The following is a 26,752-nucleotide window of genomic DNA, read 5'->3' as shown; positions in this document are numbered from 1 at the left end:
CCAAAGATCTAGTACAAGAAAATCGGGGAGCAGATTTTTGTTGGGTGATATGAAACAATGAAATCAAGAGCTGGTCATTAAGTGGTTTGTGTGTCAGAAAATTTATTAGATTAAATGTAAATTTTACTGGGAGCCTGTGTGGCCCAGTGGCTAGAACAGGAGCAATGTGATCTCACTTTGTGGGTCCAGTCAGTACTCTGCCTGTAGCAATTTGGAACAACTGAAACATTTTATGGGAATTATTTGGACAGCAGGCTAAAATGGTATTACTGTAATCTAACTTTTACTGTATGTGATAAATGCTTGGAGCAGTTTTTCCAACATTAGCTTGGAACAGGATTCTCCTGTTTAAGGGAATGACAACATTTAAGACATATGCAATCATACATAAATCTTGTTACTTACCAATATTATTCTGCACTTCATGAAATCCCAACATATAAAAAGTTTATAGAGAAAAGAAAAACACAGATCATTATCCAAAATGTAAAATAAGGAAGATATTTTACAGTTTTAACATGTAACAAAATCAAAGGACACAGATATAAACATTTAATATATACATTTTAAAGCTAATTCTATTGGTTACTAATATAACTGTTGTGTTTTCATTCTCTTAGAATGAGCCATTCATATTTACTTGCTGTGGGTCCACATACATGGAAGCTGCCATATTTGGGCCACCATTTTTACTGTGGTGTCTCTGAATGGACAAACATCCCTGTGTTAAGTAAGAAGCCTCTGAACTTTTAAACTACAGTACCAGCTTTGTTTGATAGGTAATAGGGCACTGTTTGGGATTTGTGCCTTAAAAGGCACATAAAAGACGACAGTACACATGTACATAATTTTAAAGTAATAACCTTTAGTGCAGTCATCGCTGCACCTGAAGGTCCCGGCCCCTGAATGAATTTTGGCCACTGACAACCATTGTCCATTTACAACTGTGCTTGACATTTTGAAGTAATTTCTATGCTCGTCTTTAACACTAAATGTCAATAAATTCTTAAAAATTTGTACCTTTAAACAGAGTGCACAGCAAATTTACAGTTCATGCATAACTTTATACACAAATCCCATGTTTCAAACAATATACAACCTTTGTAGGAGTGGCAAAAAAAGTCAAATATAACAGATTTTAAATGCTAAAAATAAAATGGGATACATAATTTAGCTGATAAAACTTTGCTGCATACAGATGGCAGAAAACAGGTGTATGCGAGGAACCCAGTGATCACATTTTTGTGCTCTTTTCTAGTATGCTTTCTTGAGTGGTGGATCCCTTCTCAGCAGTTTCATCTGTAGGCTGTCTGCAATTGTAAACAACACAATAACTGTTACATTTTCTTTGTTTTCTTTTTGCTTTTTCTGCTGTGAAATGACTGAAAAACTCACGTAATTTCTGCGAGGTCCTGAAGTTCAGCATTACAAGTTTCAGGCAGCAGAATACAGAGACCCCCGGCAATGATGGGGACAGTGCCGTAGATCACCATGGGGATGGAGTGATGGTAGACATCTAGGAGTCGGATCAGAGGTGCAAGGATTCCCGCCACACGAGCACACATGGAGTTCAGACCTACACCATTCTGCCTACCAGAATAGAAAAAAAACTTGTCAGCAGTTTCACTGCATTTAATTACAACCCAGTCTCATAGAAAACCACAAAATAGTCATGTATATTTGTGTTGAGCATGAAACCTGAATCTTTTTTTCATGCTGTCCAGCACAACTTTTAAAGTTATGTATTCCATTAACATGGTTTGTTTGTGCCACTTGATTAAAGTTTATTTCTAAAGCACTTTCCAGCAATGCTCAAGATGACCAGAGTGCTTTACATCATAAAAACAAACAACAAAATACTTTTGAAATGCTTTTTCTTTGACATGGCACCCAGCAATCCAGGAAAAAGGTTTTTCATTGGTTTAAACAGGGTGTGTTGTGATACAGGGTCACGGTTTTCCTGACCTGAACTGTCTCGTTTTTAAAAAAAATCTAACCTTAAAAAAAGTGGTTTGAAATGACAAAAAAAAAGTGAGTGGAAGCAAAAGGAAACAGCGATGGAATTAAAAAAAAGACTTTTTAATTAAAGTTACTTGATAGTCACTAAAAGTCATGCTGGACTTAATCAACTTCCATACCCCACCAATTTTTATTTATTTTTGTGCAATAAAAAAAGAATAGATTTAATTTGCATGAGTATTTCACCTTCTTCCATGAGACTGAAATACATGGCATCTGTTCACATTTCACATAAACATATTCTATTTTTGGTCCATTCCTGTCTTACCTTATAATAGTGGGGTATAATTCTGCAGTGTAAACATAGACTGTGGCAAAACTGGCAGTGGCAGCAAATTTACCCAGTACAGCTATGACTGTTACCACAACAGGAAGATCTAATAAACAAGACAAAACACACATTTCTCAGCCAAACATAAAAGAAGAAGAAAGAAAGAAAATGGTATAGTATTTTTGGGATCCCTGTTATTATACAAAGTAAAAAATAAATAAATAAATAAAAGAACAAAACAATATCTTCAAGTTAGATTACAAATAATACATCACCTGTTGGTATAGCTAGGATCCCAAGACAAGTGAAACCTCCAAACAACAGCACCCCTCCTTGACAAACTTTTCTTCCAAAGTGTTGGAGGAGAGGCAAAATGCCCAGACGTGCTGGAAATTCAACCATGGCAAAGATGAACTGCGTGAGGTAAATATCAAGACCAAAGTTCCCAACATTCAGGCTCAGTCCATAGTACATCAGACTTGTTGCAAACCTGTTAAATGTAAGAGATATTTTCAATGAAACCACAAACACAGCGGTGCATGTTTAGCAGCAGCTTATGATGGGAATGCATTCTCACCAGACGAAGCTCATTATTACTGCACGTTTTCTCAGGTATGACAGTCTGAAGATGTCCAGCATGGTTCCTTTTTTGGTTGTTTCCTCAACTTCTAGCTGAAAAATTAAAGTGTGATTATTAAGTGAGATTGCTATACTGTGTGTGATTTAGGTGTGTGTGATGCAGCTCACTTTTTCTAGAAGTTCTTCTGGTACATCCCTCTTGTTCACTTTAGCTGCTCTCCTCACTGCTTTTATAGCCTCCTTCTTCCTGCCCTGAGTAATGAGCCATCGAGCTGACTCTGGAAGAATCCTAGTTGACACATAACCCTTAAATCATGAACTGTAGTATGTATTTTATATTATTTTATTGTGGCAATAATTTTGATAATAAACATCTGATGTGGCCAGAGTGGCTGCTGACCAGTAGAAGATTCCCAGAACAAGAACAAGAGGGCTGAAGAGCACCAGCTGCAGGGTCCTCCAGTTGCGGATCAAATATGCAACACCAGATAATATCATCAGCCCAAGTGGATAAAAAGCATGGCAGATAATGGTGCAGAGGGCAAACTTTGAGGAATCACTCCATTCTCCACCTTAAAAATCAAATGAACAAAGAAAAACATTTTATTTTATTTTTTTTTTAAACTTAAAATATTATTCAAGATGGATTTGATTTAAAACATATTACTGTTTTCTATTAGGTCTCTGTATCTAATAATTATCATTCCTGTTTCCTTAATGCAAAGGTGATGCGCATGGAATCATGACATGCTTTGCAGTGATAGTAACAGAAGTGATGCTGTGACTTGATGGCAAGAAATTCAGCTGTGAACACGGTACCCACCTATAACAAATGCATTGGCAATAATACCAGAAATTGAGATGCCACAAAAAAATTTGAGAGTGATGTAAACGTAGATGTTGGGTGAGAAAGAAGCTCCTACAGCAAACACCAGTAGTACAAAGAGTGAAAGCAGCACCACGAAGCGTCGACCCAGCCTGCAGAGTCGAAGACAGAACTGTTGATATTTATTCTTTTTTTTTAAATATAAAGGTCATATTGATATACAGAAAAAACAGAAGATACTATTATCGCTCCCTGGTTGAGTTTAGGTAAAAACCTTTAATGGTTACATACATGCTTGCTCTCATTTCCACTAGAAGTCTAACATTTCTCAAATATTTAGGCTGCATGAGCGAATGACCCATAGGTTTGTATTTGATCATAAACAGCTAAAAAAAGATCTAAATATCAAAACAATATGAAGTAAATTTATATTAACTCACAACAGACTATGTATATATATATATATATATATATATATATATATATATACATATGACAAACAAACAATAAAGCAGTTTTTAATGAATAACTCCAATGCACATTTCCATTGAATTGCTGGTCTATACCTGTCAGCCATCTGTCCCAGCACGAATGCTCCAACCAGAAGACCGGCCATGTAGATGGACTGTGATGCTTCAATAAAATTGCTCCTGTCACACACCAGGTCAAACTAACAGGAGAGAAATTACAAAGGAAGACAGAAAATACTGAATTAAGTTCAAGTTACCCATCATTAAAATGAAACTTTAGCACAGATACAGTTTCCAGAATTCTGCAGGACCTCACCTTCAACCACGAAAAGGTGAAGTCAGATGCCCTGTGTATTCTATGTAGAAATTTGAAGTAACCAACCAATCATGCCTGTTGCTTTATGGAGCTCTAGAATATTATAAAACAAGCAAACACAAGCTTGTGCCATTTCACCATTTACATTTGACAAATGCTAATTTTTCTCTGCATATGTGCCTTTCATCTACATGCAAAAGGAGTTTCTGAGCACTGAAAACAAACAGTTCCCTTTACATGTGGACAAGATAACTGGCATTTTTGGTTTGCAGCATCAGAGTATTGGCTGCTGCTCTCACTTACTGAGTGCAGGAATCACAGGCTTTCCACATAATAGGCAGTAACCACTTGTGTTTTTTCTAGCAGCAGGGAATTCTTCCTATTTTGGCTGACCGGAGTAAAGTGATGCAAAGATGGACCCTACTCAAACCATTAACTGTATAAAAGAGACAAAATAAGTATGAGAGTATGTTTTCTCTGTCACTCTCCTATTTCCAACTCATCATACCAGGGAAAAAGGAGCCAACCACAAACTGTCTGTATTTCCAGACTTCTCACTAAGCCTAGTGGGAGGTCAGGGTGACTTGGAGTGGACGCATTTTTAGGAGCACAGCATTTCAGAGCTCTTGTTTACAGTGGATACTGCATAGTGGTGGGGTGATTAACTCAATTGCTTAACAACCTCACCTCCAGTGTTTGTTGTCTGACATAAAATGATGCTTATCTGCATATAAACCTCACCTTTGGCTTTTCTGTTATGGAGTTTGCATATGTGTGTGTTCTCTTGGTGCTCAAACTTCCTTCCTCCTTAATCCCAGGTTAACTGGTAATTCTAAATTCAACCTAGTAATAAGTGTGTAAAGTACTTTGTCTTGTTGTCTTGGTTGGCTGTGATATACTAGTTGCCTGTTCAGGATGTACCCTCACCTCTTACCTAATAGCAGCTGGGATCAGCTCACATGTGACATGTAGTTAGCAGGTATAGAAAAAAGATGAATGCATTGAACTGAAAATGTATTCACACCCTCACCATCTTTTCTTTTTTTATCTTTACAATCTGAAATTAAAATAGGATTTGAAGAGTCTTTGTTGATAAACACAGCATGAATAATCTTTCTGTAGTACTGTCAAGCTAGATTAAAAAGCACGATAGTCACAACTACACTGTAACTTAATCACATGGTTTCTGCTGACAAGTAAAGTCAGCACATATGTCAGTCTGTAATTAACTGACAAACATGAAGTGTTAAGGTCCAGCCAAAAATACTCCACACACACACACACACACACACACACACACACACACACACACACACACACACACACACACACACACACACACACACACACACACACACACACACACACATATATATATATATACTTAGCCACTATGACTGGTTATTCTGCTTTAAACAAACTATTTTCACTTACGTCTGTTACAATACTGGAGGCACCTTTGGATGCCTCAAAATCTGATCCATTTGTACATTTTGTTGTGATGTTAAGTCCATACTTTTCAATGGTTTCCAGATTAGAATCCACAGGTTCGAACATTATACAGCTTTCAAACCTTCCCTCCTTGTTTACAGGAATGGTGAGATTCAATTTTCTTTCATCTGTCAGGTTTGGTCCATGCGCTAAGATCCAGTCGGTGTTACAGTGGTGTGGAAAGCTCATGCCGGTAAACACCTGGCTGATCACATCGAAAGCTGTAAAAATGCTGGTAAAACATAATGCAAGTAGTAAGCGTTTCTGAAACAAGCCAAACTCCCCAATCTCCTTCAGGATCTGCCCAAAGTTGCTCATATTCCTGCCTGAATGTTGTCAGAGTGAAGGGTGAAACAGAGAGATGAGGGTTTAAGCAAACCTCAGCAGCTTACAGTCAATTCTCCAAGTTAATGTTTAAGCTAAGAATCACTGACCTTTTATGACTTGTCAAATTAATAACTACAAATAATGTCATACATGACCCATCAAACTCATCATCTTTTACTGGTAGAATCAGGTAGAATCTGAACAAAAAAACTCTTTGTGTTCTTGTCTTTATTACTTTAGAATGATGATCTAAAATATGGTTTTATCAGGTCCTTATCAGCAGTCTTGAAAATGTGAGTTTTCACTCCTCAGCTGACCTGATATGATACAAACGTGAGGTGAGAGACCCTTACAAGGACCCCACATTGCAAAACACCAGCTTTTCCAAGTCTTATACTGCATGAAAAAATAATCCAATTTAAGGCAATAATTAAAATCAATTTTGAACTCAAACAAATGAGACCTGGAGAATTTAGTTTTGTGTGGTTAATTTTTACTCTTTGTACAAACAAAATCCACATTTTTCCTGACTTGTAAGTTAAATTACATAAAACAACGTTTTCTCTTGTCATTGAAAATCTCAGCAGTTTACAAAACAAAACATTTTGCCCTTTCAGTTTACCATTATTTCACCTTAACAGAAAGCAAAATCAAACAAACAAAAACAAAACAAAACAAAATAAAAAAACACAAAATGGATTTGATTTGATTTGTTGTACATTAATTAAAATGTCTGATTCCTCTTTATTATGCACTTCAAGTTAAAATTCCAAACAATTTGCATCCATTTAAACAGGATTTTACAAAGTATTTACAATAATTATGTTGCTAGAAATGTAAACCATAAAAGCACACTGCCACTTAATTAAACATAGTGAATGATCTGCATACAGTAGATTACCAACATGGTTTCCAAGCATTCAGACATAGTTGCAATCAAGTAGTGTTAACATTTATTACCAGCCAGTACATGAACAGAATGTACAGGTTGGACAGTTTTATGATGCCTCGAACACAGCTTCATTAAAAGTTCTGTCTTGTCACAGTCACCATATCACCTGAAGATACAACGACAGAACAGTTTTACACATTTGACCCAACAAAAATAATAAAGCATAAAAATTAAAACACATATTGACAATAGTCATTTTGTCTGTACTTACGCTTATTCTGTTTATCTAGGCATCAGATTCATCATTCACCTTACTGGCTGTATTCTTTAAAAGCCATCTGTTCTTGTGTTGAGTGTATCCAAAGCCCTCATCATAATTCCCCATTTGTTTGAACAGTTGTTGGTAGTGAAATATGCAGAAGAATTCACCATTTAGAGGTGCGTAATTGTTCATGCTACAAATAAGCACAAATATGTCAGTAACAGGTAAAATTGTCCCTTTTCACATGTCAGAAACTTTACTGAAATAGTTACACCACTATACTGTGAATTATATATATATATATATATATATATATATATATATATATATATATATATATATATATATAAATGAATCAAAAAAGGAAATAGTCTATTCATTGAAACAAATCTGTTTAAACTGAGGATTATTTGAAATTAATGTAAAACTGAATAAACAGGCAATCAATAAGTTAAGCATATGCAAGTTCAAGATACATTTTAGGGGAAAAAGTCAATGCTAGTTCCCAGCCCAAATATTACTATTATATTGATGTTTCTTGCAAACACATTAGAATGTCAGAATAATTTTATAAAAAGTAGAAAATAGTGTTTTGAATTGAATAGTTTATTAAAACAGTTAAGAGGAGTATCAGAGTATGACAATAAGGTGCAAAACATGCAGAAAGAGGTTTTGCTTTGCAGCAGAGCAAAGTCACCAGAAACATAATTTTTTAACAGGCACAAATGGATGTTTGAGTGGGGACACCTGTGTGACTTTATTGGTGATGAAATAGCTAACCAGTATTGAGACTGCAAGATCAATAACTCAGCTTCCTTTAAAAAAAAAAGTAAAGATAGAAGCTTCAGGGGAGTCAAACTCTGGTCCTCGGGGGCCGGTATCCTCCAGGTTTTTATGTTTTTTTCCTGCTCAAATACACTTGATTCAAATCAAATGGATCCAACATTTTGCTCTCAACTTTTTCCACAATGACCTATTAAATTCAGTCTGTGCTGGAGCAGGGAAAACCGACAAAAACCGACAGAAATCCCCTCTGGGACAGCTGTTTGACACCTGTGCTCTAGATCAGGGATCCCCAACTCCGTTCCTCAAGGTCCACCTACCTCAAATTGAAAGGTCAATAGCAGACTTTGCAGAGCTTGTCAGAGATCCATTTAATTTGAATAGGTGTGTTGCAGCAGGGAAACATCTAATACCTACTGGATAGTGGATCTTGTGGACCAGGGTTGGGGATCACTGCTCTAGATAATGGGTCGTTCAAGACTCTGGTTTCTTTGAAGTTGGGGGGTTGCATGAGGTCTGGGTCCTACACTCACAGAACAGGGTTAGGGGTTTGTTTTAGAAGCATGTAGAGTAACTGGTATGGAAAAAATGTTTTTAATTTCAGGGTCAGACAGCCATTTTTAATGGGTCATCTGTACTCTCCTAAGGTGACTCGATTTCACTGACAAAAACTGATTTTATCTAATGTAACCTTTTACAATTTGGGCCAGCTCCACTATCCTGAAGATTATTCTTAATTCTTGAAAAGCTGTCTGTCCACAAGAGCTGTTCATGGGTTAACTACAAAGGGAATGTAGGTATTGAACTATTTTTTTTTATTGTTTATATATATATATATATATATATATATATATATATATATATATATATATATATATATATATATATATATATATATATATATATGTATAGCAAATACAAACTTAGAATCACTAATTAATATTTCTGATGATTTTTCTGTAGAAATTACTAATACCCCACCTTAATGTTTTCTTGCACACTTTACAGCAGAAGCAAACTTTGTGAAAAATGTGTTTGCCTACTCCAGTTTTTTCCATCTGATAAACTGGCTTCAGACAGGCTGAACACATCTCACGGGTTGTTGATTGAAGCTGATGAGAAAAGTGAGACTGAGCTTAGCTTAAAGCAAAATATATTTTTTAACAACAATCATTCATTACAAATGTATAGAAAAAAATGACTAAATGTAAATGAGCGTTCGAGGACAAATGAAACACAATTTCAAAGAAAAAAAAGGAAACTATAGAAAACTGACACTATATTTATAAATAAACTCACACAGCTAATCATGGTCATCTCTTAGATAATAAAATGATCACATTGATAATATCAACGTACTGTCAGCATTTAGTTACTTTGGCATGCAGGTATTAATCTGAGTGACTGGCAGCTGAATTCCTGGACAAGTTTTGACCTGATATGTTGATGGACTGATCATGGCCTGACTTGTTGTTGTCATGGTTTCTGGCTGAGCATCCACAACAGTGGACGTTTTAGAGGAGTAAAACCGGTTTCCAAAGTTATCAGTCTTCTCATAATTTTCCGTGATTGTTTTTGTCCCAGTGAAACTGTTCCCCTCACCACCGGTTTGCACTTCTAGCACACTGAGCTCTCGATTAGCGTTCGGTGGGCTGTTCGTGGATTGTTTTTGTCTTCCTTTTCTGGAATCTGTTTTTCTGTTTTGAGCTGGGCTGTTGCATGTCAGTGTCTTTGTTGTCCGAAATTTCTCCTCCAGTTTTGGGTTCTGTTGACATGCCGGGCAGATTAATGTTTCCGTAGGCAGTGCTCCTGTTTTATCTGTTTTTCTAGCTGCTGACTGAATGGAAATAAAAGCAGGTGAGGATGGAGGACTTGGCTGCTGTTTGGAACGAGGCACTTCGGTGCTTGCACTTTGTGCAGCTTTTGTTGCTGTATTTATATGTGTGGCATCCTGTGATTTCATTCTGCTTGAGCCAATACTTATTTTGTTAATATTGCCATTTGATGACGACCCTTGCACAGCCCCCAAGGATTCTTTGAACAGACATGATAAACCTGCAATATCTGAGTCAGATTTCAGTGTAGACACAGAATAAAGTGCCTTCTTAATTGCGTCCTCTATGTCCATTAGTCTAGCTAACGTCTGCTCTTTAAGATTCATTATTTCCTCACTGGCTCGCTCAAGATCACCGTAAACATGTGCCATTGAAGACTTATTTTCAGTTCTGTCTCTTGGTAATGGCCTGCTTTTATCTTTGTTTTTGGCTCTGTTTTTCTTTGGTTTCTTTTTTTCAGAGTTGGCAACCCAGTCAGGGACATCCTCAAAAACCTTCCTCAGAGACCTTACATCTACTTCACTTGTTTCCTGTTCGATTTCTTCAACTCGACTCAGTATGCTCTGTAGTTGCTCTTGCTTTCGCAAGTTATCGAAAATTTCCATGGCTGCTGTTATGTTCCCTCTCATGATCTCATCCATGTGAACTGAAAGTCGATGTCGGCGTTCATCCTCTGTTTCTGTCTGAACTTTCTTTTCCCTCATCTCAACTTTGCTTTCTTGCTTCATGTTTTTCTCATTCTTGTTTTTACTGTTCACAGTTATTCCACCGGTGCTGGATGGTGGCTCACCTATGTTTTGTTCTGGTTTTGGATCCATGTTTACAAAAACAGGTCGTCCTCTAGTGTTATCTTCAGGTACATGTAGTGGGTTGTTGTCACTAGACAGAGCGATTTTGACTCTTTTTGGTTTTACTGGGACAGTCTTTTTTGCAGTTCCCTTTTTACCTCCAAATTTCTGGCATGCTTTGTGGAAATCCACAGGACTTTCATCTGTTTCACTCATATTGTCTTTTCCTTGTAAATTCTGGGGTGTTTTCTCCTCTTGTGCAGCATTTATCTCCTGTTGTCCAGTAATGGTGGTTCTATCTTTTTGACAACTTTCTAAGGTGACTTTTGTTTCCTTTAAAATCTGCACACCTTCACCTAAAAGCTGATTTCTTTGGTGATGCACTGACTCATTGTTAGTTTGAAACAGCTGTTGCTTATCTTCATCTTTACATGAAGGTAATGTTTCTGGTGATGGGTGAGAAACTTCAGTTGTTTCTTTGGTTCTCTTGGTATTAATTTGGGTTGCACTTAAATTGTTAATGCTTGGATGAGCTCTTTGTGCTTGTTGATCGCTCTCTTTGTCTTCTTGTTTCACCATCAAATGTTTCGGCTTAGGTGGAATAGCTGGTTTAGGACCTCTCTGTCTTTTGCTTTTCTTTGAAACGGCACCCATATTTTTTGAAGTCACTTCTTGCCTGATTGGTCTATGAACTGATTCAGGTTCAGTCATTTGGCAAGACTCTTCGGTGTTCAGCTTTTGTGCAGAAATAGCATCCACATTTTGTGGTCTTTCTTGAAGAAATTTGTTAGAGTTTCTATATATCATAGCTGCTTTAAAATCTCCTTTTGTGATATTAATGTTCGATTTCTCCAAGGACTTCAATGCAGCTTGAACTGAACCCTGTAAAACAACTTCCTCGTCCTCTTCTCGTGCAGGTGTTATATCTGAACTGTGTGCAGATTCTCTGAAAGTTTGAATGTGTTGTTCTTGGATCAACTCTGTGCAATCTTGACTCTCTTTGCTCCAAGTGTCTGCAGTTTGCACTTTCTCAGAGTTGCTGTCTTCATGGCATGACTCTGTATTTTTGCATTGCCAGTTGGATTTCTGTCCTAAGGGAATATCTGAGGCTGAAGAGAATTTATTCCACTTGAACTCTGTGGGTAATTCCACGTTTTGGTCCAAATCTTCTTGAGGTAACTCTGCTTCTGTTCGTAAATGTGTTGGATTAACTGCCATGACTGAGACAATGGGTTTGTTAGAGGATTCATGAGTAAAGGTTTCATGCATTTCTTGTAATGAATGACAAAAGGATTTGGCCTCCACTGTGGTCTGTTGGAGGTTATATGTTACAGTTTGAAAGTCAGAAATCTCATTAGTTTTATCCATGTGTATTTGCTCATCTTGGTGGATTTTGTTATCATCTTCTGTCTCTGAATATGGCACAGCTTTCAAGTTACATCCCTCTTCTGCTTGGCCTCCACTCTCTCTTACCTGCTGATGTGAGAAATGGGAGGACTGGCTTTTGCTATGGGACACATGGGGAGTCTTGGCAGCTTGGATGCAACTTTCCTGGATATGACTTCTGTCTCCAGAGAACATGCTTTTTAGTCTCTTTACATCCACTGGAACACACTCTGTGTTGACTTCTCCAGTAGGCTCTCCTTTCTGTTCATGATGACTCTCTTTGTCCTGACCAGCCTCTGTTTGGTTTCCAGGAAGTTCAGGTTCTTTAACTGTTGGCTCAGCCTGAAGTGTTTTTAAATACTCCAAGTCACCCTTTTCAATACAAGTTTTGAACAGTTTTACATTTCCCTTCATTTCAGGCCTGATGAATAAGGAACAGGTTTGGTCTTGAGAGGTTTCATTAGGGTTGCTTTTGGTTCTCATGCCACCTCCTTCTGGCTCAGCGTTGCCATACTCTACACCTTGTGGAGGGCTGTAGCTCTTAACATCTTTCTCGTCGAAATACTTGTAGAGGGAGTAAACAATGACATCAGCACAGTTGTTTATATCTTCTTGAATGATCACTCCTTTTCTGAGAGAGTTGTCTTGATTTAGAATATCCTCAACAAGTTGTGCCACATTGGCAGTTCTGAACTCACTGTCTTTGTTTGTATTGAAGTGATTCTGTTGAACTGGTACGTCCACCACAGTGGCTTCCATACTCTTTTTACTATTCTCCTTTAAGTAAGTGATCTGAGGTTTTAGGTTCGCTCTTGGTAGCAGCTGGAGTATAAAGTTTTGTGCACCGCCTTCAGCCACCTCATCATATCTTATCTCCGGCCCACTTTCTGATAGTATGAATTTAGCCTTTTTAGCAATCATTGTCTCATTCACCTCAATGATTGACCCAGTGGAGTGTATGACTTTTACACGGTAGAGGAAGTTCAAGGTTTCCTTAATATTTTCCACCAGCGTCTCGATTTCGTCCCTGTTCTGATGCCTAATCTTGTCAAATGGCATTGACTCAAACAAATGGGTTCTGTTCTTTACATTAGCAGTCAGGTAGTCTTCACCTACTTCATTTGAAGTTTTTGATGTATGTCCGTAGGAATGCTCTTTTTCTATGTTTGCTGATATGAAAGGGTTGTTTTTGAAAAGTGCAGCGATTGTTTTTGGTATGTCGCTGTGTTTTTCTGAATCAGAAAAGCTTTCAGCTTCCTGCTGTAAGAGTGTTTTGCCACCAGGAGCCTTTTCACAACCAGCAAAGCCATGTTTAGTACCTTGACCAACAGCAATAGTAAATGGCATCTGACCCTGTTCTTCAAAATTAGTGCTGCCTCTTTTGTTAGGATTCTCTCTGTAAGACATTTCACACTGTTTACCTTGTGCTTTGACTACTTCTGTTTCATCTCCAGACATAGACACAGTCCCTTGAAACTTCTTGTGATCTGGCCTAGACTGATCCTCAAATATCCTTCTGGTAGCCTGAACATCTATTCTTATCATCTCATCCTCACACTCTCTGTTAAGCTCTTGTCTTAAATCAACACCTTTATCATTCTCTAAGATCCCTCTGACACTCTCAGTGTGAGGCTCTGCTCTCGATGTCTCAAAAACAGCTGATGTTTTACTGATATCCCTTCTTTCTACGGCTCCCTTTGCCATATGGATCTTGGGGGTGTGAGGAGGTACATTGTTGCTGAGACCACAGTTCTCAAATATCAAGCATCTTGAAAGGACCTCTCCCTCATATCCAGTTTCACCAGCTGTCACACTTTCTGAGCTTAAAACCTCAGCAAACTCCTCATCCACAACATCATCCAGCATCTTCAGCTCTGGGTGAGTGTGCTTCAGGAGCCGCCTCAGCTCACATTTCTGCCGCTGCTGATATAGCATCTCTTTGGAAAGTTGGGATGGTGTTGACTGTTGAGAATGTCCCCCAGAGACATCTTTCAGTCCTGGCTGATGTCTTTCTGAAGCAAGTTGAGGGAGGTCATCTTTCCTTTGTTGGGAGTCTTCTGCCATCTTAGGAGAACAAAGTAATGCTCTTAATATTTCACCCATGTTGACAGAAGTTATCCATCCACTGAAAACCACGCTCCAGGTTGGGTAAAGTACTTACAGGAACGGGGTCAGTTTTTCACAATCCATCTCATGCCTGCTGATTTGCTTTCCACATGCCATGTTTAAGTAGGTTAGCTACACTCCAGGATAGCCATCAACCATAAACGTGGCCACAAACATGTTTGTGTGGAGTCAGTGACAATTAATATTTGTTTAGTTGTTTCAAAGCTACTGTCGGGTGAAAAATATTTATTTTTGGTTGTTGAGTTATATGGAACATGATACTGTGGCAAGAGTTTGTGTTATTGTGACAATGCAAATTAAACCTGCATGGAACCTTTGCACAAACCACACCATCATGCAAACGATCCGGCGACATGCTGCTTTACCTTTGTAAGTTTTACTCTTTTTCCAGATTCACTTGACTGATCTGGCCCCTGGATGGAAATAATAGTTAATTCAGATCAAGTTAAAATAACACAGACAGTGCCGCCTGATTTTATGTGATGTTATGCAGTATTATACCAGATACACAAAACAAAACAATCAAAGAAAAAACTAAAAAGTGCTTAAGATCACAGCCATTCTATAGTGGTTTTATCATTGTGGCTCGTGTGCTAAGTTTTTTTTTTTCTTTTTTTTTACTGTTTTTTTTTTAAATCCCATACTTGTTGCCAGTTTAACCAATTAGTTGTAGTAGCACCGCCTTTTTCACAAATTTTCCAGCCTTATATTTCTCCTGTGCCAACTTTTTTAACACATTTAACTGGCACCAAATACAAAGTAAGCTTATTATTTTACATTTAGAAATGGGATTTAAATGATTTGTGAATAAATTTAAGCTGTTCTATTTTTCTTAATACACAGCATCCAAAGATTTATGGAAATAGGGTTATACTATTTACCCTAAAATGTGAGCATGTTACATCATGTCAGCTTACAGCACCAAGTATGTACACTGCTTTATATTCCTAACACTAGTTTACCATGGATAAAATTAAAGCATCTTCGAAATAATGCCCTCATTGATATAAATTAACATAATTATTGTCACAATCACAATTAAATGATAATCTTCCAGGAATCATTGTTTCTGTGCAGCACCAAGAATTTCAACAAAGTTTTTTCTGACCTGAACAGGGCACAATGTGTAAAAGGGAGAGAGATGTTTACCGGTTTGTAAACACTGCGTGTTGAGTCCTGATTTGCCACTTTTGACAGATAGAGTGCAGAAATGGCTTTCACCGAGATAGACAGTGTCTCCTTGGTTTGGATGAAGGAGTTCTCTCTGAAGTCAGCGATTGACCTTCTCTTGTCCTCTGCAGAGACACCACACAAACAAGTTTTAATGGATAAAGAGGCACATTGTTTAAAAAGTTTTAAATAGAGCTGATGGAAATCCCTGTTTCAAAATCTGGACTGTAATCAGGTGAGAGACAATTCAAACAATACAAGCGATCAACAACAAAGTCATGTCCATGTCAACAAACCGTTAATGAACACCAGTTTGGGTTCTTAGCAGCTGTCATGTGGTTGGGTTATAAATGTACACTTGTGGTGGAGCAGAAGAGATACCTGACTCCACTGACACACATGCTGCAGTTAAAGGACGAGAAAGTCCCTGCAGCTACAGTTGACTAAGCGTAAAACTTTAAAAAGTAAACACGATATGCATCTCAAAATTGTTTATGGAGAAACAGTAGGAAATCAGTGGTATTGGCTGCTGTCTTTTAGAAAAACAAACACATTTTAGTTGTTGAATTTTAGCAGAACAATTGCGTTGATGTGTATAATCCAAAAGTGTTAACACTGTTTCTAAAAACAGTTTGTGGCATTATGTTTAATCTAAAACTATTTAATTTAAAAACTATCAAACCTGTTGTAACAGTTTAATGCATATTAATCTTTACATGTTTAAATTAATGGGCAAGTTTTCAAGTACTTGTATAATCTTTTCAGTCAAAACACAAATCTTTACTTACAGAACATGAATAATTCGCTGTTCCCTCCTCTTAGACTTCTAGTTGCTTCAAATCTGTGTGAAATTAGACTTATTTCCTGTTGGTTTGTGTCCTGTAATGAAGCCTCTGCCTCTTCTGGTTGCTACCTCTGTTTGTGTCATCCCTGCACTAGAGACAGCTGACCGTTTCACCCCCCCCCCATGCACTTATTCAGGACTTGAGGCCTGGCAGTTATTTTTGTCCCACTCTGAAGTGGTCAGAGTGCCTACACCAGTCTGAGTCAATCACAGCTCTTTGCACAGTCACTGCACTATTGTATTTTATTTTGTTTCATTTAATCTAAGCTGCGTTGTGTTCAATGCCTCGTACACTGTGTATATTTCACAGCCAAATCATGTCCGTCATGTTTAAGAGCTTGATGCCATTTGTAATTTCCTTATTACCTGAGCCTTGGTCTACAGTGCAGTATTTCTTGGCCTTATCAACTGGATTTTGACCTGACTGTGCATATGATACATCCATTTGTACATATTCATGTTTACTTGCAGTTTATCTCTGAGCCTTTTGTTACTTGCTTTTAGTGCCAATCAGATTTCCCACCTCAAACTATAAAATGTTTTAATCAAAGATCTGCTGATGAATGATGAGTGATGTGCTCCTTTCATTGCAGAAAAGCTGCTCCATTATGTGCAAACACATCATTTCCAAGCTTCATAGCAGCGGTTCATTATAGAACATGCTCTGATAAATGCTGATGTAGGAAGAGGAAACATTGCGTGAAACTCACCAACTTGAGATGCAGCTATTTTCTCAAAATCAATCCCTGCTATTGTTTTTCTCTTATTTGTTGAGATCTGATTCACCACCTGGGGAAAGAAAAAACAAAGCACCACTGCTGCTTAGGAAACTTACAGTCTGCTTTTCAGCATGATGTATGCAAAAGTAAAGACACCCTAAGAAGAAATGATATATATTTTATTGTTTAATGCAGTGAAGATATTAATACAGCTACTGAGTAATCTAAAGATGTAAAACTGCAAACTGAGTTTTTTTTTTGGGCCACAATCCGCTTTGTTTAAATAAATGGATTTAAGATTCACATACAAGAAATGGATTTCAATAAATATCAGCTAAATTTTATAGCAAATGTCAGGTTATTCATTAAGAAAGGACAGTAAGAAGGAAAACTCACATCCCTCATTCGCTCAAGTTTATGGAATGAACATATAATATAAAATCAACCTTTAAACTAATAAAAGTGATGTATTTACCTTTTGAGTCACGTGATCCTCTTTTGCATCTTTCTTTGCATTTTTGTCAGAGGGAATTTTTTGTTCTTTTGCAGCCCCTTTCACATCCTCAGCCTCCCCATTCATCACTGGGATGTTTGCACTGAAAGTTGATGTGACACTCGCAGCTCTAACATTGCCCTTTACTTTGTTTTGTGTTGGCTTTGACTCAAACACAGCTTTTAGGGTCTCTATGGACCCTTTGCTGTTATGAAGGCTGCTCTCTGATTTACTACGGCTCAGACTGGTTTTGGCTAGACTCATATCCCTTTCTTTATTTCTTCTCATCAGAGACTCCAGACGAGTCTCTGTATGTTCTCGTGGAGGTGGCGTCATCTGAAAAAAGGACAGTTAGGATAAATGTGTTTCCATGCATATTTGACCTACTTTGCAAGCAGATTAAAAACAGGTTTACCTCACTCAGGGCTTGCTTTGTCTTTCCTGTAGCATTATCTCCTGAAGTTGCTGGAATCAGTTTGTTTATTTTCATTCCAGTTTGATACCTGCCACACACACACACAAACAAGTGACTGTAAGGCTGGACTGTATAGTTCTCAAAGATGGAAAATGAGTGAGGAAGGGGAGGTTTCTTTCACACCTGCTCACTAACTGGGACACAGATGCCGTCTTGTCCCGTAGTCCTGTATCTGTCCAGGGTGGCTTGTCGTATGATGAGGGGATGCTCTTCACTGACTGTGTGCGTCTCAGATCACTTCTCCATTCCATGGTCATGTCACACAGCTTGCAAATAATTCTATCAGCCAGCATACATGATAGGTAATCATTAGCACTGATATGGCTGAAGTGCATTTGATCAGCTCTGTGTCATGTATGGTTAATTTACTTTACTCATCAATATAATACGACAAATAAGCCCCGTATCTTTATTATTTCTGACTGATTTTATAAAAATGGCAGTTGGTAACAACAATAATCAACATAAGTAAATTAGTGTGAGGATGTCATGCTATTTATTAACAATGCATAAGAGGAAAGTAGCTGCTCAGTTTGGCGATTAAATATATTTTCAGTAAAATCGTTACCTTCCAGATGTCAGTCTCTGTTCGCTGCGACAACCAAATGCACTTCTGCAGCATCACAAGACTGGCACACGATGTGAAGAACAAAGTCCTTTTTCTTCCTCATTACCTCAACTGTGTAAAATGGTCTATGACTGGAAAGCAACTGGATATTGTGTGAATGCCCCATTGGTCTGGAACACAAAGTTGACATGTATTCATCTAAAATAACGAGGTTAAAGATTTTCATTTAACTTCATATCAAGTGTCTATAATCGTTATTGTATTTTGTGGCTCCTGAGCTCTCAGGGTAATGGCTGCTTTTTTATTTCAGGTTAAGCTTCAGATATAATTACTTGATCTTTGAGCAGCAGCACACCATCCATTAAGATAAAATTAGGTTAACTTCATTGATCCTGGCGACTGTTGGGTCATTCCAGCCTCAGCTTTGAATTTGGACAAAGAGCAGCTACAGGACATACTGGAAATGTAAGAATTGAGATGGATTGGGGAAACTTTTTGTGTGCCAAGTTTCAGGTTGGAACTGATTAACAGAAATCTTTTAGTTACTGATTTACAGACTTACTATGTCATAAAACAGTTCACAATCGTTAATTTGGACTGTAGATGTCCAAAGTTTGCATTGTATTATCTTAGCTGGACAGTTTCTAAATCCCTGTCCAGCTTATCTGAATCATTGATAAACAGACCAAGGCAGTTTCAAATGTCATAAAAGCAACTATTTTAGCAATTATACTTGCTAAAATCACAACAATTTGCACTTAAGTGTGTATTTAAATCCCTACAAGGCACTAATACTGCAGGAAAACTGTATGTACAAACTTACTTGGCAATAAACTCTCATTCTGGATCTATTCTATTATATTTGCCCAAAACAGTCTCCAATAAATATTGCTTACATGCAAGAAAAAGATAAAGGAAAGAAAAGACAAAAGCTAAACAGAAATATGCTTCTATATGTTGTATATGTTTTTGTATATTTGTATTTGTATATTGTATATAAATATGTTAATGAAATTATCCATTCTTGTTTCTTAAAATGATTAAGATGTTAAATAAACATTGTTTAATTTATATGTTTCTTAGTCAGCATTAAGTAATTCATTTGTTTTGATTAAATTGTGGTTTCTGTTTTCATTCATTTAGCCAGAGTGGCACGAGTTGACCAGACAGAGTGATGGAGTGTGTATTCAAATATATGTGACTAAACTCATTGAAAGAAACAAATAATTAATTGGCTCTAAAAGATAACATGTTTTACCAATATGATCAGTGTTTTGGTTTTACCAACATATGTTTACATAGTTCATTCTGAAAGAAAGACTATTTGATTAGGAACAAATTTCATCCTCATTAACTATTTTCTGTATGTAAGTACAGAAAAGTGGCGTTCTAATGTATTTTGTACCAATTTAAAAATGAGTTTAACAGCTCAACAGACCAGATCCACTCCTGGTTATTATGCAGACTGAGACACCCTCAGTGTAGGAAGGAGCGCTACCGCAGGTCCTTCATCCCCACTGCTGTCAGACTGTACAACTTGTCTGTATAGTCATATTACTGTGTAATATTTATTTATATTTTACTGTGCAATACCCCCCATTATCAATGTCATCATATTCTTCATATCCCACCATCACCATGTAAATATGTATATAGTCTGTGAGGTTGTTGTTATATTTTATTTTATTTTATGTATGGATGTAGTGTGTGTGTGTGTATGTATATATATATATATGTATATATATATATATATATATATATATATATATATATATATATATATATATATATATAATGTATGTGTGTATGTATGTATGTATGTATGTGTGTATGTATGTATATATATATATATCTTTATATTATAACGGTACATATTTTTGCTTTTCTTAGACTTGTAAATAATTTCTATTGCACTTTCTTGCTGTGATGCATGTTCACCTTATTTTGCCTCTCTGTACTTTATTCTATAACAAGAGCTGCTGTAACAAGTGAATTTCTCCACTGTGAGATAATAAAGTCTAATCTAATCTAATCTAATCTAATCTAACTGCTGTCTAATAGCTTATGTTGACCCATCTCAAGCTAAATGCCTAAAGAAAGTCTAAAAAGAAATTGTGTGAAAATGAGGATTTATTCATTCTTATATTTGTTTACTTATAAAACATTATTTCAAATTCTTTGTTTATTTGTTTGTTTCCCAAACCCTTTTCAGTATTTTGCAACAGCATTATCTTATTTTATTTTATTCTTTTTAGCTCTCAGTAAATGTACTTTTTTCTTGGGCATTACTAATAAATTTTTGTTTAAAAAAAATTATATATATATTTATATATACGCCTGCAGAAAACAGCAGTTAACGGCAGTAACTAATTAATGTAATTAATTGCATGAATATTTTTAATGCAATTAACGCATGAGCTGCATGACAAGCCCCATGCATCCGTCATTGACATTAAGAGTCGAGATGGAAAAGATGAGCCAGTGGCTCTATGGATGAATTTGAGAATAAACACAACATTAATGGAGCAACCCATGGACGTCTCCCTTGTGTTTTAACACCCATTCTTTACCGGTGAGAGGGTTCCATGCCTGCATTTTTCCCACATTTTTCTTTTTAAACTTTGCACAAACTTGTCTGTTCTAGTGGATCTCTGCTCGTCTCCGTGTGCGGCAGCTGCTTCCTCCCTCTCCTCTCATGTTGTTGACCCCTACTGGTGATCAGCTGATTGGCTTTTCTCTCTTGTTGCGTTTGTTTATTGTTCAGCTGAGAAGAAGGAAACTTCTTAAACACAATAGTAGGCTGAGGGTAGACAGGTTTTATACTTTAGCTGGGGCAGATATATATATATATATATGTATATATATATATATATATATATATATATATATATATATATATATATATATACACTACCGTTCAAAAGTTTGGGGTCACTTTGCCATGGGATTCAATAGGGAAATGACCCTAAACCTTTGAATGGTAGTGTATATATATATATATATATATATATATATATATATATATTTTTTTTTTTTAGTCCTAAAAATACACTTCAAATACTTGAGTGTGAGACTGGAGGACAGGAAAAAGTGTTGCAGACGTTTGTCTCCACCAAGGAATTCCAGGAACTTTTTACCCTCAGGGATTAAGAGCAGGAGGAAGGTCTGGTTCCTCATGGTCTACACATTCAGCCCAATGACCACACACTTCTTCCTCTTGTTTTGTTAAAATTATGTATGTGCTGCACATATTACCAACCAACCAATAAAGTTTTTGAGGTACATACCAGTGATGGCTTCATAAGTAGAGACTGCAGCTTTTTCTTTATGGTTAAAATTGGGCAGTGTGCAAAATTTTGCCATCCTGTGGTGAAATTTACTACAATAAATCCTAAAACACTGCTTAGAAATAATTTTCAGTGCTTGATTATTTTACCACTTGAGGGCAGTGGAACACCCTGAATATTTACATATATCAATTCACTATCTGCCATTGTTAAAAACTGGTTTCACATTTCCAAAGCATTTTATGCAATGAAACACATTATATTACTCTTGCATTATATTTTAGACTGACATGTTATTTTTATTTAATTATTATTATTTTTTTTATTATTATTGTCTACAACATAAAGGCACTGCAACATTTGAAGAGGCCTCCTCTTTTGTCAGGGCACATAATTCATATTTACTCCCTTTGGTCTTGCTTTGTGTTTATCAGTCTTCAGACAAAGAGAGAGCAACAGCAGCAGCACACACCCCGGGGGCAAAAATGAGAGATTCAGCCTTGCTGTCTCCCCCTCCTCTGCACCTCCTCTGACTACAACCCTCATCTTTCTAAACCCACTCCTGTCTCTGTCTCAGGAGCACCAGGGAGATGAAAGGGAATATGCAATGTGCCGCTGTAAGACTGTGAAATGTGCAGTGTTATTAAGGGAAGTTTACTGGCCTTGTCTGGGTTTAAAACACACTCGATCACACCAGCCATCTGTTTATGTGGAAGATCAGTGGCTGGTTTAAGGGTGATTTCAAATGAAGATCCCAAAGACTCCAAAGAGAAAAACATAAATCTATTTGTGTGCCAGTCTGTCTGATTGTGTCTGAATGTGTTTTTTTTTATGGGAATTGTCCTTATTTCTTCATAACATCAACTGCCATCCAGCAGGGGGCAATAAAGACCATTACAATGCACAGTTTTGAGTTTCTTAACCACATTCGGGTTATGTGGGAACATGACGGTGGGGCTATCCAAGGCCAAATTATGTTATTAAAGTGCACCAAAATAACCCAGAACATAGACAAGTCAGAACAGAGGACAGATAGTTAAGGAAGATAAGGTCATTGCTGCTTAATTAAGTTGGACCAGTGATGAATTCATGAATATATTTGTCTACCACACACAGAAAAATCACTTTAGATGCAGGACAAAGCTAATTTATCGTGTATAAGATAAATACTCTACACAATTTGTGTCTTTGAATTTAAAATAATATAGAAAAGTGGATCTGAGGTCAGCGGAGCTTCACAGAACATGTGAAACTTGTTGCTGGATGACAGTGACAGACACACACCACGTACCTCACATAGCCAGCAGTCATGAGTTTGTCTGAGATGAATATATCCATGCATCGTGACACAGGGTGCACACAGAGTGCACGCAGAGTGTATGTGACTCAGCAGTCGTGTGTGTGTGTTTATGATTCATGCTGCTACTTGTGATACTGCCCAACATGCAATTGAGGTAATCTAGTTGTTGCTCATTCAGAGCCTTTTTAGAAACCCGTGCACTCGGCATTCATGACTGTGGGAGAAAAACCTGTTACATTAAATAATTGAATGCTATGGTGATTAAATATTGTTAACAAAAAAGCTTCTGCTAACTGTGTCTTGTAGCTTAGTTCAGTTGTTGAAATCATTTTTGGCACATCGAGGAATATCTTATTTATTCATCAGACATTTCTTTGCCAACTTGCTTTGATGCCAGTAGGAAGCCCAATTAGTTAAAAAAAGCCCCATCTGTAGTTCAGACCTCAGTCTTCCTTAAGGAATTAGAGGGAAACAGGCAATGTACTGTAGATACTTTTTGTTTTAATAATACAATCTTTAATTCTAGCTTTTTACTACAATGATCTGACTTTAATACTTTTTGCTTCCACATTTTGAAGAAGTGTCAGAGTGACATTAAAGTGCCAACACTGCTCACTTCCCCTCAGTCTATCATATGCTCAAATACTGACTGCATGACTGTCACACATGTTTACGCTACACATGACTCAACAGATTTCAAGATTTTGAATAGAATTTCTCATAACAGCTTTTCTACGCAGCTGTTTCATTATATTGTGTTTGACGTAAGAGCAGCTTAAAGCTCAGTGCATCAATCCAAAACAAAAGACATGAGATGATTGCTCTCAAATTGTGCTGCCAAATATTTACAAAATCTTAAGCATGCATCAAGTCATAATTTACTGAAAAGGAAAAATTGAAAAATAAAAAATTGGGTCTTTGGGGCCTTCCTGTACTATCTGGACTCCTTGCTCCTTGTGGCTGCTGGTTACCTGAGTCTGCTTCTGATCCTTACAGGAGGCACAGCTGCATTTGCACCATAGAAATCATCATTAAACACAATTCATTCCTTATATTTTCACTCACACTCATTCACTAACACTCATGCTTTCACAGTCACTGTATTGTCCTGCAGGTTTAATCCCCAATAGCTACATACAGTCATGTTTATTTATATACTTCGCGTCGGATGGTTCACGCCTACATGTCGTCCATTAATTTATGATAATGGCCACCTCGTTGGGCATTATCCCTTACATATATGTTACATTACACTAATTTTACATGAAGTTATTAAAAGGTTTGTGCTTTTTAATCAGAGGTCAGATATTTACATATCATACACAGCTGCTGTTGGAAAAGCAAGTTTCAGAGGATGTTGTGGTAGCAGTATCAGTAACTGACAGTGAAGTTTTATAACGCCCCCCCCCCCCCCGAACTGATATTGAAACTTGAAACAGTTTGCAAATTTGTTGCATGTTACATGCATGCAGAAGCAACAAGTGGAAAACAACCAAAAGAACTTATGTGATGATGATAACGATGCTGTTCGTTGCTGGAAATGCAAAGCATCGTAGAGTTTCTGCCATTTGCCATGCCTCAGTGGACACAGTTTCAAACCACATTTAAATCTACATTTGAGAATATGTCTCAGTTTCCGGCCTCCATTTTCATGAATCTCTCTTCTTTTAGCAAAGAGAAGTGAAGAGGATGAAGAGGATGAGGAATAAAAGGAGGAAGAATGAAAGGAGTGTGATAAAGGTGTTTATATTTATCCTTTAGCTGAGTCACAATTCAAAGGCAGAGCTGGAGGGAAACCAAAGCTTGAAAAAACATCACCAAGCTTACTGTCTGCAAGAAGCATCATTACTGACTTTTACTGAGGATTAAAAACAAACAAACAACTATAAAAATCTTAGATGTTAATTTATGCATAATTATAAGAAACTAATAGTAGGGATCAACACAGTCAATGATAGAGTCTCTCTCTCTTTGAAGAGAAATAATGCACATTAAAGATGCTTTTCTTGCTGTCTGAGAAACCAAATCTTTATATGCATTTTTTCCTTGCATGCAACAGATTCTAATTAGTTTTAGCATTTCACCTAGGCTACAACATGTTTTGGAGAATGGTGAAGAAAACAGAACAAAACTAAATCCTTTTCTGCTCATTTGTCTTCCATGACTGATGGAAGGATTTAAGTGGGAATCTGTGTGTCATCAGACAGAAAGAAAGAAAAAAAACCCTCTTTCCACCTCTAAAGTTCAGAAACACAGTGTCAGCTTCTCCCAACACATGGCTGTGATTTCTTTTAACAGTCACCCCCATCGTTTCCAAAAGACAGGATGACTAGTGGTAATGAGTAATACATTATGTGTATTCTCTGTGTCCTGAATGCTGTTTTGCAGGTGTGTGAGCAGTGTGGTGTGCCTCAGTGAAAACGTGCTTCGGTACAGCTGAGTGGGAGTGACTATGACCTGATCCATCCCTTCTTTGTCCCTGAGAGTCTGGACAAGCCCCGCCTACCTTTGCATGGCAGCGTGCACTGCCATGCCTGCATGGGTTTGTGTGTCAGCGAGAGTGTACGTTTCACACGTGTGACCACAGTGAAGGAGGCTGGAGCTTCTAAGCTGCTTTGCAAAGCTTAGAAGGGCAGAGGCTCACCGGCCAGTCAAACACGCCTGGAGGGGATGCCGGCATAGCTGAGCACTGGAGTTTGGTGCCCAGGGTTTCACATGACAGTGCTGGGTCAGGGGCAGTCCACAGAGGCACTGCATTGAGCTGTGCTTCCTCTACAGTCAAAGAGAGTGCTTATCTTCCCTGGCTGCTTTGTAATCACAAAGAATAGCTTTGTAAGTGCAGAATGTACATATATATTGAAATTTTCTCCTGTGTTGTATCTGGTGCGCAGATATGCAGAAACAAGCACTGACACAGTTTTGGTTGTGGATGATAAATTGTGGTGCATCAGTGCGGTAGATACAAACATGCATGCATGTGCTGTAATTGTCTGTGCTGGACTTAATGTTCACTGCTGTCGATATCACACACAAGCACACATGCACTCTCCCTCCCAGTAGGTTCAGAGCAAGTCGAGAGCAGGAATATCAGGTTTCCAGTCTGTGTGCACAGTTTGTACTCACAGCTTCACCTTTGTTCTTCCTCTGTCAGCACCCTGCAGCACTGCAGGCCACTCTCTGCTGCTATCTAAGGATAACCCAATCCAGCCACTGTCACCAGCAGATTTAGAGTTGCCAGGAGATAATAATCACAGGGGGTTAAAACAGCCTTTGTCTTTGTCTGGATAATTGGTAGCATATGAGCAATAATGAGTCCTAAAAGTGTTTAATGAGTTTTTCTTGGTTGGTACTGGTGTGCTTTGGCTGGCCCCAGCATTTTGAGCTTTGTATGAGGTTCATTCATGGTTTCATTCTGTAAAAATGTAGGACTGTAGTTTCTACACATTCCCCTCAGCTGCCTCAGCCCCAGATGACCCTTCTGTGGCGCCAGTCGAAGCTAGCAAAGGAAGAGGACACGGACTTAA

At 37.5% G+C, this 26,752-nt stretch overlaps 2 protein-coding genes across 4 annotated transcripts; both read right to left on the bottom strand.

Moving 5' to 3' along the window:
• Nucleotides 1–404: 404 nt before the first annotated feature.
• On the bottom strand, nucleotides 405–6,337 carry slc22a13b (solute carrier family 22 member 13b). Its single transcript, XM_041968733.1, has 10 exons — nucleotides 5,916–6,337; nucleotides 4,262–4,365; nucleotides 3,693–3,847; nucleotides 3,270–3,441; nucleotides 3,038–3,158; nucleotides 2,868–2,962; nucleotides 2,566–2,780; nucleotides 2,288–2,396; nucleotides 1,396–1,590; nucleotides 405–1,310 (listed from the first exon to the last, which is right to left on the bottom strand). Exons 1-10 carry the CDS (start codon nucleotides 6,288–6,290, stop codon nucleotides 1,235–1,237), a joined length of 1,617 nt encoding a protein of 538 aa, XP_041824667.1. The 5' UTR covers nucleotides 6,291–6,337; the 3' UTR covers nucleotides 405–1,234.
• Nucleotides 6,338–7,184: 847 nt separating this feature from the next.
• On the bottom strand, nucleotides 7,185–19,071 carry LOC121629140 (xin actin-binding repeat-containing protein 1). Of its 3 annotated transcripts, XM_041968717.1 has the most exons (10): nucleotides 18,642–19,033; nucleotides 18,197–18,352; nucleotides 18,014–18,101; nucleotides 17,581–17,934; nucleotides 17,097–17,175; nucleotides 15,522–15,667; nucleotides 14,738–14,785; nucleotides 9,218–9,348; nucleotides 7,463–7,646; nucleotides 7,185–7,357 (listed from the first exon to the last, which is right to left on the bottom strand). In XM_041968717.1, the coding sequence occupies exons 2-9, from the start codon at nucleotides 18,328–18,330 to the stop codon at nucleotides 7,478–7,480; spliced, it is 1,149 nt and encodes a 382-aa protein (XP_041824651.1). In that variant the 5' UTR covers nucleotides 18,331–18,352; nucleotides 18,642–19,033; the 3' UTR covers nucleotides 7,185–7,357; nucleotides 7,463–7,477. The 3 variants fall into 3 exon arrangements, with proteins under 3 accessions (XP_041824651.1, XP_041824650.1, XP_041824649.1); XM_041968715.1 differs by lacking the exons at nucleotides 7,185–7,357; nucleotides 7,463–7,646; nucleotides 9,218–9,348 and adding an exon at nucleotides 9,357–14,309 and having other exon boundaries at nucleotides 18,642–19,071; XM_041968716.1 differs by lacking the exons at nucleotides 7,185–7,357; nucleotides 7,463–7,646; nucleotides 9,218–9,348; ... (5 more) ...; nucleotides 18,197–18,352; nucleotides 18,642–19,033 and adding exons at nucleotides 9,355–14,309; nucleotides 14,407–14,727.
• Nucleotides 19,072–26,752: the final 7,681 nt, after the last annotated feature.

This window comes from Melanotaenia boesemani, chromosome 18 (genome assembly GCF_017639745.1).
Source record: "Melanotaenia boesemani isolate fMelBoe1 chromosome 18, fMelBoe1.pri, whole genome shotgun sequence".
In the NCBI taxonomy this organism is placed as follows: Eukaryota; Metazoa; Chordata; class Actinopteri; order Atheriniformes; family Melanotaeniidae; genus Melanotaenia; species Melanotaenia boesemani.
The sequence above is the reverse complement of the archived record's forward strand: the minus strand, read 5'-3'. Positions and strand labels throughout refer to the sequence as shown.

Bases quoted from the DNA above. Each gene is read 5' to 3' on its own strand.
- LOC121629140 (XM_041968715.1), bottom strand. From the start codon at position 18,330: ATGACCATGGAATGGAGAAGTGATCTGAGACGCACACAGTCAGTGAAG. The intron at 17,935-18,013 runs GTAAACCTGTTT...TCCTTTTTTCAG, and splicing joins CAAAGCAAGCCCTGAGTGAG to ATGACGCCACCTCCACGAGA. The intron at 14,310-14,737 runs GTAAAGCAGCAT...TGTTCTCCTAAG, and splicing joins AAAGAGTAAAACTTACAAAG to ATGGCAGAAGACTCCCAACA.
- slc22a13b (XM_041968733.1), bottom strand. From the start codon at position 6,290: ATGAGCAACTTTGGGCAGATCCTGAAGGAGATTGGGGAGTTTGGCTTG. The intron at 3,159-3,269 runs GTCAGCAGCCAC...TGTGTCAACTAG, and splicing joins GTTCTGGGAATCTTCTACTG to GATTCTTCCAGAGTCAGCTC. The intron at 2,963-3,037 runs GTGAGCTGCATC...TTAATTTTTCAG, and splicing joins CAGAAGAACTTCTAGAAAAA to CTAGAAGTTGAGGAAACAAC.